Here is a 13,785-nt window from a genome sequence, read left to right on the forward strand (position 1 = left end):
ACACACACACACACACACACACACACACACACACACACACACACAGCTTGCAGCTTCACATGAAACATTTTGCTGAGTTTTGTTTCAACCTGGCCTTTAACGGTTCGAACATGCCAATGCGGCTGGAGGCAACAAAACTGCACAAAGCTGAGCACAGGAAAAGACAGAAAGTATGCATGATGCCTGGTACGAACCCTGACACTGAAGATGAAAACACAGACAACAGCATATGGCAATAATCCTGAGCCAACAATATGAATCTAACTGTTCAAACACAGTACACTCCCTCACTGTGAGACATTTCCAATTGGTTTACCTTGCAAATGAAAGTTCCACTGCTACCTTGAAACAAGTTAACTCAACTTGAAGATTACCTTTATTTCAACTCAGAAGTTTCGGTTCATAAAGTTGATTTAACTATGATGTCGTAGTTGTCTCAGTAAGGTTTTTTAAGGTGTCAATTTCAAGTTGAAATAACTTAACTACATTTGTACAACTTGCCATTTAGAGATGAGAGGATTTGAATCCTAAATTTGTTTCAACTTGCATCTAAGTTATCCTGACAAGTTACAAGTTGCTTGTTTTCTAAAACGTCACAAAGAATTATTGCAGTTTGTCTGTTCAAAAATATAATTTTTATTATGACATATTTCTTTATTTACATCCTTCACAGCATCGTAACTTTTTTAGAATTGGAGTTGTACATGCAACATGCAATGATATGAATAAGAACAACATTGTACACTGTAAACACCCAAAACATGTAATTCAAACATTTGTGGGTTCTCTCACTTTCAGAACTGCAAATGAGAGTATAAGAGATGGAGAAAAGAGAGAAAGAGATAAAGTAAAGGAAAAGATTGTTTCAAAACAATTCTAAAGAAAATGGTTTTCATCATGACAATTAATGTCTCAGAAAAGGTTTAACACATTTGAACTTTCCAAGCCTACATTTCAGAACAGTACGCAAAATGTTTCACTTTTAAATTTTTCCTCCATGTGTAACTTGCTCTGTCCATGGGCAACCTGCACTGCACAAACTACTGTTGAAAACATGACCAGTGTTTGTGTGAAGAACAACACAAGATTCCAACATAACAGCAAGTAGGGGCTGTAGATGTGCTTTCATTTTTCTTTTTTACAGGCGATATCTAAGCAGTGTATTTCTGATTCCATGAATTCTTGCCGATCATTGGTCCGATTTAATATCCATGATGACCATCTGCAGAAACTCAAAGGAGTACTGGGGGAGGTTAAGGCAGTAGATTGTGCCCACTACCATAGTATAACCTGTGGGAACATCTCTGAGCTCATGTAGGATGATCTTCTACCACAACTACATTGAAGACTTCCACAAAAAAGGCATCATTCACAGGGCCTTTGTGTTCAATTAATAGTCCAACCTGCATTCCATCCATTATCATGTTGAGGGTTTCTCCGTGAGCCTGAAGACAGGTAAAGACATACACAACTTAACTGACATTGCCTTCCTTAAAACATCACTGTCATTCTAGTAAATATAAGCAATAAATTAGACACAATTAGTTCAATAATCGATTAGTCAATCAACAGGAGTAATTGCAAACTATTTTGATATTCAACTGTTAAAATATGATGCAAAACTGCCAGAAAATGCAGTTTTCAGACTCTTGCGTATGAAGATTTCCTTTTAAAAAAAGAAATCACACTGAATATCTCTGGGTTTTGGACTGACAAAACAAGACAGTTAAAGAAATCTTCTTGGACTTTGAGAAACTTGGATGGACATTTTTTTGTACTATTTTCTAACATGACAGACCGAACGATTAGTTAATTTAGAAAATACTCGCCAATATTAATAATGAAAATAATCAATAGTTGCAGCCCTCCTTTGAAATTAGGTCATATTTACTAGTTTATTTGTCTGTATTTTTTAAGATAATCTGAAGACTGAATTCATCAATTTGAATATATATATATATATATGTGTGTGTGTGTGTGTGTGTGTCTGTGTGTATATATATATTCAAATTGATGAATTCAAATTAAATTAATTAATTAATTTGAATTAATAAAATAAAAAATAATATATATATATATATATATATATATATATATATATATATATATATATATATTTTTGTTTTTTGTTTTTTTAATTTTTAAATGCAATGAGAAATGACACGCCATTAAGAGGACAATAATAGACAAAGTTCTGGTGGTTTGGTGTGTCTCTTTAGATTAGGTGTATGTGCAATAAGAAGAAGAACATTAAAGACAGGGAGAGCACTGAAGGCAAATGGCAAAATGTTAAGAGAAGAATAAATACATACTCTTAGATTAAAGCACAAATATTATAATATTATATATTATATATATATGTATATAAATAGACTTAACACAGCATAGGCTAGATGTATAAATTGCACAATGGAAGTTGCATGTTCTGTAGTAAAGTGGTAAAGTCCATGTAATTCAGTTGGTCAAGCAGTCACTATCCTGTTATGTGGTCCAAAGATTAAGGGTGCGCTTAAATGTATAACACAGGCCTCACCAATCAAACCTTACCTTAATGTAACATGAATGCCCTTGGAGTGACAAGCAGCTTTCCTTTAACAAGGTAATTTAGTACCAGGAAATGTTACTTAGGTTTCTGTTGTGGATAAGGGGCTGAATAACAGCTCCACAATGTCATTTAATTAAAGAATCCCAAACCAAGTTTTTTCACTCCCGGGAATACGGTGGCCAATCAACAGTGGAAGAAATCTCACAAGCCCCCATTTCTCATGTCCACTGCCACCAATTGTTTCCATTTTTGAAAAGTTTGTTTGTATTATCTGAGGTCTGTTGGTTTTGTCACAAAAATGAAAGTGAAATGATGCTATTCTGTCATTAAGGTCATTCACTGTGAAATAGTTTTTAGCAATCAGATCTGAAAGACATGTGCATACTTCTACAGGTACAATTCCTTCCAATACATTGTGTAGAAAATCTGGTGGAAACTCTTTTGCAGGATGAAAGTAGTTAAGTCTGCTCAAAGGACAGTCTTTCTTCAAACCATCAACACATGATGCATTAGTTGTCTCCAGCACATTAACAGCTTCATCAAAAAATGCTGGTGTTCTCAAAGATGGCCAAGATGGCGACTGTTTTGGGTGGACAGTGTGCAGGGTTTCACACTTATTTCTTGGACTGTTTTGAGTGCATCATCCTGGTACTTGTAGTGCGCTGCATGTTTCTGGACCTGACAGTGAGAACGCACCCATGCACTCAAAATAGTACACAAGTGTGCCATTTGGAACACAGCATTGGTATCCAGCAAGTGAGTGTGCAACCAAGTTGTCCGCTGACACATAAAAAAAATAGTACCTTTGACATAAGACCCAAGGTTTTGTACAAATATACCTATACTCACAAAATGCTGAAAATCTCTAATCGGAGGCTCAAAAACCTTACTGTAAGCATAATGTTTGATGTGGAGTTTTGCAAAATACACCTAAATAAATTGATGATAATGTTGATGGAAGTCTAATGGGTGAGTTGACTATGATCCAATATATACTACACAATTTGTTTCTTTCTTGAACTCCCTAACAAATTACAAACTACAACATCCTCAATGTATAAGCCAAGAGCTATGCTTAAGTCTTCAGTTAGAATTTTTTTTTTTTTTTTTAAAGTAATCGCCATCTTGAAATGAATTGTACCAACCTTCCTGTTCATTGTGTCTTTGAAGACTCTCACTTCCTTCAGAACAACTTGCTTAACAAATCTAAAATGGGAATATAAACAAATGAAAACAAAAAATGTTCTGGTGCATTTGCAAATACTCAACTGGTTCAATAACTGTAAAGTTCTTTGGATAAAATGATTGCCTTTTACGCTGTGTGCCCAAAGGTCCCTCCCTTGAAAGAAATTTAAGTGGGTTCAAAGATTGTATTTCATCAGACAATAATTCTACAACAGAGGCCACAGTTATTTTACCTTCAGAGCTTTTTCTATAATTTTCTTAATATTTTGATGAGAAAATTCTCCAATGTCAAATAACTCATCAATTGCTTACTGTACTGCTGAATTTCAAACATGTAAAATGCTTTTCTCACTGAGAAACAAAGAAAGCAACTGATTTTTAAATGGCCTCTCCATTATCAAGAGCAGGTTCAGCCTCGGGTGCACAATCGTATGAAGGTGATACCTCAGTATCTTTTGTACAAAAAGCTTTTGTCTTTTGTACAAAAAGCTCTTGTCTTAAAATATTAGGGTGGAAAACTTATGATACCGACTTCTATGACCACACACTTGCAAATGCAGTAATAGAAAATAATTCTGTCCCTGATACAAGAGCTTTTTGTACAAAAGCTTGTCTTAAAATATTAGGGTGGAAAACTTATGATACCGACTTCTATGAGCAGTAAATGTTGACAATACAATAGGGTTAAAAGAGTAACCTGCAAATGGACATTCAACTGTTTCCTTGTTACTCAAATGAGTCTATAGATGAGCAAAATATTTTTAAATGTTATTTGCTCTGAGAATGTACACAAATCATAGAACAACTTGGTCACAATTTTACAACATTCTTTTACATGGTCTTTCAAAGGGTTTTTAAGTTCAGCTTGGGTACAGACAAGACCTGAACACAACAACAATGTCCTCTTTAGAATGCTGTATTATTCTTCCTTGCTATTGGAGGAGAGCGCACACAATTTACATTTCCACCTCATGCACTGGAGATGCTTGTTGACATCTGTAATTAGGTAAAACAAAAATTAATTGCATGTTGAGTTAAACAACTAAATGGAAGCTAAAGTATATGTATTTTCTAAATACTTAATTTATTGATCTTTCAAATGTGATCAAATACATAAAAACAAACAGGGAGAAATTAATATTTCCTTACTGGTAGCCCCAATACCTCGAATACTCTTACTTTTCCTTACAATTCACTTATAATTCCCTTATTAACATTTTATTTAACAATACTAGAATTAGGCCTACAACAAATAGAATAATGTCTTATAAATTGGACACAAATTATTTAAACAATCAAGTGGTTAAGAACACTAATATGGTAATTAGTATAACATAAACAATGACCTTTACAAAGAATGAATTGAATAATAAATACATTTTGAAAAATTAAACACAAGAATGCATGTGAAAATATAAATTGAAATGCTTATTAATACTGCATTGATTTCTAGAAAAATGAATGAATCAAATTTCTGTTTATTTTCATGTAATAACAATCGTAACTCCTTGTTTTTTGTGTCAAAAATAGATAACTATACTGTTTTACTACTCAATTGCTTACATTAACTGGCTAAAAAAAAACCTGTGGGATCATTGGTCCTTTCTTGTAAATCCTCTTACATACTGCTGAGGTTGTCTCAGCCTCGAAGTGCAAATAATTCAACTATTTTTGATTCTTGGCTAATTGGGCTCAACTATTTTCAAACACAATTCACATTTGTTTTTGCTAATTCAACGATGTGTCAGCTTACAGCGAAACATTTCAGGCTAAAGTTCAGGATAAAGCAAGCAGGCCCACAAAGTGGCAACATGAATCAGTTCTCTAAGTCTCCCCACCAGCGAAGTTCACGGTCAAGGCAGACGACTGTACTAACTTGATAAAACCATTTGAAAGATTTTGTATCACATCTGGTTTGGAAACCCAAGCAGACGAAAAGCAAATTTGCTTATTTACACCATGAGAGAGGAAGCAGTTTCCCTGCATCTAAGGCCCAAGGAAGAGAGTGAGTATGACACCTTTAAAAGAAAGTTGGATACTCACTTCGTGGCCTGCAGAAATGTCATCTTTGAGAGAGCAAAGATTAATCAGCAGCAGCAAGAGATGGCAGAGTAGGCTGATAGCTTCCATACAGCACTACATTGCCTCGTGGAGCACTGTGGACACAGAGCTCTGCATGATGTAATGGTGAGAGACAGATCTGTTGTAGGTTTGAGAGATAAACACCGATCAGAACAATTACAAAGGGACCCCGAACAGACGCTAGAGAAAGCCGCTAACAGAGCTAAACAAAATGGGCAGGTTAAGAAGCAACAAGAGATGTGAACGACTAACTTTAAAGCAAACATCTCCAACATGCAGCTCGACAGCGTGCACGTGTGGCAACGGGTGGCGCACAGCCAAAACAAACCAGGACACAATACAGACAGACAGTCAACAAAGCACCACAGGACAGGCAGACATAATCCAAAAGATGTTGAGATTCAAAAGGGCACAGCTCGTCCAGCAAGGGAAGCAGTGTGACTGTGCAGTATGACTTTGATGACAATGTCACATTCCTTGGCTCACTGTTAGTTGATGCAAAGCCCAGTCCATGGATGACAAATGTAAAGGTGGACAAACACATAGACATGTTTAAAATCGAAACTGGAGCAAATGTCACCGCAGTCCCAGAAACATTGTACATCCAGGGCCAATTTCAGTAGGCTGGTGAAGCCTACAAAAGATCTGCATGGGGCCAAGAGGTTGTTCACAGCCACTCTCAGTAAGAACAATAAGAGTACCAAGGAGGACATTTATATTGTGAAAGGGCTGAGCATGTCACTGGTGGGCAGAATGGCTGCCATGCAGCTGGTCGCTGAAGTGGAAAACATCAGCCTGGATTTCAAAGGGACTGTAAAAAAGTGGACTAGGAAAAATGGAGGGTGAGTAAAACATTGTACTGATCCCTAGGGTGCAGCCTTTTTCCCCTCTCGAAGCCCAGGCGCATCTCCCTCCCTCTCCTCCAAAGGTTAAAGAGGAGCTAAATAGAAATGGAACAAGAACAGCAAGGTGGAGGAGCCACAGAGTGGTGTGCACCTGTGGTGGTGATGCTCATCTGGGGAGCCACACAGAGTGAATAGGAGGAGAAACCGCAGATGGCACTGTCACATCTGCAGGAGGCGGGAGTCACGCTCAATTGCAAGTGTGAGTTCATTGAGGCATCAGGGAGTGCCGTTAGCGCAGAACCTGAGAAGCACTGGAAGACCCAAACACTCAACCACTCGTCTCTGCTGATTCATCCTCATTCAAAATGGGCGCCATCCTTCTTCAGCAGCACGCATACGCAGGATAGTAACTTGTGGCATATGCTTTGAGAACTCTCAGAAGCAATTGAACAGCGATACACCCAGATCGAGAAGGAGGCACTTGCCTCAACACGGGCCTGTGAGAGGTTTGCAGGAAGAGAGCTAAGCAGTCGATGCTGTGGCTGGGCCTCTGCAAAGAGATGTTAAAAATGCTGGAGAACTGTGACAGGTGTGCCTGAGAGAGAACATATCTCAGAGAAACTGCGCTACCAACCGAGTTCCATCAAATCCGCGGTCCACTGTACGACCAGATCTGTTCCAGACAGAAAACAAACTCAGGATACTTTGTGAAGTGACAACACTAACATCCACGACATCAGAAGCAGGGATCGAGCATTTTAAGTCGACTATTGCATATCACAGGATACCAGAAGTACGCTCGGACAACGGACCACATTTTGTATCCAAGCCCTTCAGAAAGTTTGCACAGGATTGGACCTTTAGATGTGACATCCAGTCCCGACTTCCCACAGAGCAATGGAGAGGCAAAACAGGCTCGAAGGACAATTAAGAGTCTTCTCAAGAAATCCCAGGATCCTTACCTCGCCCTCATGGCCTCATGCGCTGCTGCTCCTCCGGCAAATGGATACAGTCTCACGGAGCTCCTCAGAACAACTGTTCCTGTCATTCAATCCCAGCTCAACCCAGGATGTGCAAACATTGAGATCTTGAAAACAACAGAACAAGAATACCGACAAAAAACAGCGACAAAACTACGATCGCAGACAAAGAACACATGAAATGCCGTACCTGCAGTCTGGAGATCAGGTGTGGATCAAAGAAATGTTCGAGAGCAGCACAGTCGTGTCTACAGCTAACACACCAATATCCTACATTATGAGACTCCCAGGGGCACACCCTGCGAAGAAACAGATACCACCTCTTGCTGACCCCAGGGGCATCTGAAATACCAACTTACCTGAGACAACATTATGAAACACTGCTCCTGATGCAGTGCATCCAGCGCAACGGCAGTCAGCAGACTTCAGTGTGGGGAGAGACGTTTTTCCACCAGAATCAGGGTGCCTCCGGTATGCCTGAAAGAACTTTGTTTGTTCATAGAAAGTAGGAGCAAAAATAGCTGAATGCTGCAGACTGTTTTGTGTTTTGAAATGTTAGTGTTTATTGATGCACACACTTCAAATGTTTCATTGTTTACTCAAGCACTTGTGTTTTAAGGAGTTTACAGTTAGTTGTTTACAGTTAGAACATTGTCATATGAATTTATGTTACATACATGAGTGATGTGCAGAGCTTTCTGTCTGCACCATGCACCACATTATTATAAGTATTTTTTGGCATAAAATCCCTTATTTCAAAAAACATTAAGAAATGCCTTTTCATACTAACTGATCTACATAAAATACAAAGAGTGAGCAAAGCAATGGGGAGCAACTCAGCCGTTCAAATGTGAATCCCCAAGGCAGAGTAAGTTAATGCTGTAGCTGCATAATGTGGATGCTAGCTGACTAGCTATGGCTAACTAACTAACTAACTCATGTTTGGTTAAGGGTGGCGAGCGAAAAACTCAAGTGGTGCATGAAAAAAAATCAACTAATATTGCAGCCACTTTTAAAATAACAAATTGGTTTCATCTTTATAATTTATACTTTTTCAAAAGCATGACAGATGAAATTTGTCTACAATAAGTCTTAGCACGAGGTCATTGGCAGGGGGGTAAAAGTGTGAGCTTAATATCAAAGCCACGAAATTTAGCCTAAAGCACAACCTACAGATTTTACATTATTGCGTTACACCTTAAATGGAAAAATAATTAAAGCTATGATTTGAACTCACCTCCTGGCGATGTAGAGTTTGTTCAGCGGGAAAAAATTCCTCACACTCGTCTCGCATGTTTCTTCGTCGCAGTAACTCTCCGCCTCGGCCGTTGTCAGGCACATTAATTCCTCTCCCTCCACCAGTGGATGTTGTCCTTTCTTTTTTACCACAAAGTGTCTGTTTTAGTTTGAATTCCAATGTGTGATTTATCTGCACTGTATAACTGTGGATGCTTCAAACTTGACATGGTTTAAAGACGGTTTCCCAAAAGTCGCAGCTACTGTTTTTTTTCCCCTCGCTCCCACACCCCGTCTTTTTTGCTTTACTTTTTCTTTCAACTGATAACTCAAAAAAATCAAGTTCAGTCAACAAGTACAGATCTGACAAAGATACCAGAGTCAACACAATAACTAACTTTCAAAAACTCGTATGGTCAATTTCAAAATTCCAAATTTGTCAGAGCTCTTTGAGTTAAAGAAAAAAAAATAAGCGGATATAACTAAATATGGCTGTAATGTTTTACAATAAACTTCTGAAAATCAGGTCAAAATATCGAAATCGGCCAACGGAGGTGAGGAAGGGATTAGAAACTCTGCAGATTATACAGCTGCATGGCCACCCCCAACCTCCCTTTGAAATAAACAAATCTAAGTTGAATTATACTCATTTTAATAGGTATTCTTCCTCTTTTTTTTTGTTTCCATTGTATTGAAATTGCTATAGAGAATCATGGATTTTAGACGGAATTGGTATTGACAACAAAAATTTGCCATCGTGACAATCCTTAAACTAAGGACTTTCAGGTTATGTACTGTATTTGCCTTCAGCAACTATGCCTCCAGACTCCCCTCAACATGACTTTTAGAAAAATAAAAACAGATCAAACAATGTCCCATTAACTGCCAAAGAACCTGGCAGAGTCATTAACAAAACTGGTATATTTGTGGTTAGCTTGTCGTTTTCCCACAGAACCTACAGCTTAAAAACACAAACACACTCTCTCTCTCACACACACACACACACGCACGCACGCACGCACGCACGCACGCACACACACACACACACACACACACACACACACACACACACACACACACACACACACACCGAGCCTGCAGCTTCACAAGACATTTTGCTGAGTTTCATTTCAACCTGGCCTCTGACGGTTTGAACATGGCAATGCAGCCTGGAGGCAACAAAACTGCACAAAGCAGAGTACAAGAAAAGACCGAAAGTATGCATGATGCCTGGTATGAACCCTGACACTGAACATGAAAACACAGACAACAGCATATGGCACTAATCCTGAGCCAACAATATGAATTCAACTGTTCAAACACAGTGCATTCCCTGGGGTTTTACTTGTAGCTACAAAGTATGGGTGGTATTTCTACAAGGCAGACTAGATTCATTGCATCTGTGTGAATTTTTTCATCCACAAAAATAAATTACTATAAAAGTTATTTGTTTTTAACCTGTCAAATTGTTTTACTCGAATGATTTTTCTACCTTAAATTATTTTGTTAAAGGAGTACCAACTCTGCTATTCAAAATATATTACGGTATTGTTCAGTCTGATAGCAAAAACAGATTAGTTGAGGTTAGCGATCAGGTCAACTAAACAACTTTAGTTAAATCAATAAATCATATTCTTAATTAATAAATCAGCAAAAGACATTTACCAGCTACATTAATCTGGTGTATTTTAGCTAACACAAAAAAAAGGGGGTTAGTTAATGATTCAGATCAGCAGCAACAATCTCACATTCCCTTTTGGTTTTGTTCAGCTCTAATTTTTGGTTAATCTTAACAGATAGTTTAGGTTTAAAACATTCTGGTTCAGGTTAATGGTTACTTAATGGTTAGAATTGAAATACCAAGGGTCGCACTGACTTAGCTAACACTTAATTGAACTAACACTTTGTATATTTTAGCTTCAGTTCAATGACACAGTGGATCAAGTTTACTAATGTTTAACATTTTGGTTCAGGTTAGTTGGTTCAGTTCATAAACTAAACTGTTTTGTGTTGGTTTATCAGCTAAACGTATTTCGCCCAGGTTTACTTTAAGTTTTTTATCCCGGTTAAGTCTAAATCTTCCAATTAGTAGTTAATTGAAGCTGGAATATGAGCCTTGTCAATTAAAGGTAAATGTCTCCAATTTAGTACTATTATAATTCCTATCTCTAGATGTTTAATGCTCATACATGGAATAGTTTATTTGCTTTTTAATGCCCAATTTACTGTTTTGGGAGGCAAGCAACTTACAAGCCTGTAAACTGATCTTAGGGTACATGATCTTCCTGCTTGTATTGCACACACACACACACACAAACATACCTCAAACAGTACAGCAAGTGCTGTGATTCGGCCTCTGGCCTGGATGGTTTCTTCTAAAGAGTTGAACCGATGCGCCTCATAACAGTATATCTGCATCTATGGGAGTAGACAGAAATATGTTAAGACAAGCAGTCATGTACAATCTGGTCAAACCATTTAATTTAGATTGACTTTCCTTACTAGTAGTTTTTAAATATGATCAAGAAGTGTAGTCAGATTGTCATATTGGCCTTTCTAAAGTAATTTAATTCAAGGCATGAAGGTTTATATACTGAGTGTTTTTGTGAATAAATATGCCATAAAAGTTTTGATGTTCCTTATCTGCCAGTTAATAAAAGCTTTGCCTTGCATTTTTAGAATATGGACCTATGTGTGCTTATTTTCTAATCAACTGCTATTTTAGGGAGCAACTATAGCTCAATTCCTTTAATCCGTTTGATTTGTATACATTTCTGGTTTAGGTATTGCGGTCCTGAAAAGTCTGAAAAAGCATTAAAATTAGTTCCCTCAAAAAAAAAAATTTACTTAAAAAATCTAATATTTTTGCTCGTCTGCCATAGGTAGTATTAGTAGGTATAAACCGTTTTACAGGCCATCAAGTGACATTACACATAAAATAAAAGTGGTGGTAACAGTAGATTTCCGTGACCAAAAAACTGCAGCAGGGCCAGACGTTTTCAGGTTCTTCTAAAATATATATTCTTTAGCAATTGGTAGAGGTTTTTTTTGCACATTAAGACAAAGTGTCAGAATCCAATGCAATGTAAAATTTACTGTATATTAAAAGACAATAAAGAAATATGGAAGTTGGTTTCCATGGAAAACACTGACAAAAATCGCTGGGGACCCCACTTATATACCTAAATTAACCACACCTGTATTGTGGGGCTTCAGATCCACTCTATTTTGTATTTAATTATCTTCTGAGGATTTTCACCATTGTTCACCGATTACAGCATTACACTTCAGTACATTCTTTAGTATTTTTGGGACTTTACACAGAGCCGAGATGAAAAGTGTTCTTTAATTTCTTTCCATTCAATTTAAAGTCGATTCTTTGTTGGACAGGAAGCCAGTGTAAAGACCTCAGAACTGGAGTGACGTGATCCAGTTTCTTGTTCTTAGTGAGGACTCGAGCAGCAGCATTCTGAATCAGCTACAGCTGTCTGACTGACTTTTTACAGAGACCTGTAAACACACTGTTACAGTAGTCGAGTCTACTGACGATAAATGCATGGACACGTTTTTCCAAATCCTGTTGAGACATAAATACTCTAATCCTTGATATATTCTTCAGGTGATAGTAGGCTGATTTTGTAATTGTCTTGATGTGGCTGTTCAAATTGAGGTCTGCATCCATGACAAGATTTCTGGCTTGGTTTGTGGTTTTTAACATCAGTGATTGAAGCCGAGCGCTGACTTTTAATCTTTCTTCTAAGGCACCAAAAACAATTACTTCTGTTTTATCTTTGTTTAATTGAAGAAAAGTCTGGCACATCCAGTTGTTGATTTGTTCAATACATTTACACAGCCCTTGTATGGGATTATAGTCCCCTGGCTAACCCTAACCCTAGTTATGTAAATGTATGTGTCGTCTGCATAATTATGATAACACACTTGGTTGTTTTCCATAATCTGAGCCAGTGGAAGCATGCAGCTGTTGAACAGAAGGTGGTCTCTATTGTTTTGCCATCATACTTGATGACTACAACCATGAAACAAGCATCAAACTGAATTCTATGTGATATTATAAAGGTCTTGAAAAGTCTTGAATTTAAATCGGTCAACCCTATAGTCACTCTGTGCAGAGAAGTATTAAGGAGAGATACAATTATTGAAGTTTTGTTTTCCTGGGAAGTAATTATTGTATAATTAACTATCAAACAAAGAGTATCAGAAAAGTTTACACAGCAGGATGTTTTTTTTATTTACACCTCTTCATAAAACATAGACTTGATGCGTATATAACATTTAACATGTAGGACATGACTTGGCTAAACAGTCACATAAAATGTCTTACCTCTAAAGGGTATTTGACTCCATCCAGACTGTGTTCCGAGCCCTCTGAAGAGGCGTTGCAGCGCCCCCAGTGAAAGGTGATGCGCCCCACCTTGAACTTTGACCTCAGACCCCCTCCACTGACATAGAACTCCCCATCCACTTTGACCTCCACTATTAAAAGAATATACAAAAGACATGAGCATATATAGTAATGTGTGATATGTTACCATTCCATGACAAAATGTGTTAAAAAAAAAAAAAAAAAAAAAAAAAACTTGACTTGATTTTAATATCCAAGTTTGTTGAAGTAAATCATCATCAGAAAACAACTTTACCAAATCAAATCCACCTACTGCTTTTAAAGCTTTTAAAAGTCAACTACAACACAGCCTGAATTCTCACAGAAAATGATGCAATATACACGCAAAAAAGAATATAATGAGCACTATATAATACTCCAGCAGCACCTTTGTTAGACCATCAGATAATGACTGAATCAAGGAGGCCATCATCTTTAGTTTGGTCTTTGTTTGACTTGACAAAAGGCCCCCCCTAGTCCTTTCATCTTTTGTATATTTTGGCACGCCAC

The 13,785-nt window shown here is 37.5% G+C and overlaps 1 protein-coding gene across 3 annotated transcripts in view; it reads right to left on the bottom strand.

Moving 5' to 3' along the window:
* The window catches only part of ptprz1a (protein tyrosine phosphatase receptor type Z1a), a 156,491-nt gene that overhangs the window by 72,527 nt on the left and 70,179 nt on the right, over positions 1 to 13,785 (bottom strand). For all 3 annotated transcript variants that reach the window (XM_069162122.1, XM_069162121.1, XM_069162123.1), the window contains exons 4-5: positions 13,216 to 13,367; positions 11,196 to 11,291 (exon numbers count right to left, since the gene is read on the bottom strand). In XM_069162122.1, the coding sequence (XP_069018223.1) occupies positions 11,196 to 11,291; positions 13,216 to 13,367 (248 nt within the window). The remainder of the gene's footprint in view (positions 1 to 11,195; positions 11,292 to 13,215; positions 13,368 to 13,785) is intronic.

Source organism: Embiotoca jacksoni, unplaced genomic scaffold, assembly GCF_022577435.1.
Source record: "Embiotoca jacksoni isolate LCO1_2020_lvr unplaced genomic scaffold, fEmbJac1.0.p SCAF_3, whole genome shotgun sequence".
NCBI classification, from domain to species: domain Eukaryota; kingdom Metazoa; phylum Chordata; class Actinopteri; family Embiotocidae; genus Embiotoca; species Embiotoca jacksoni.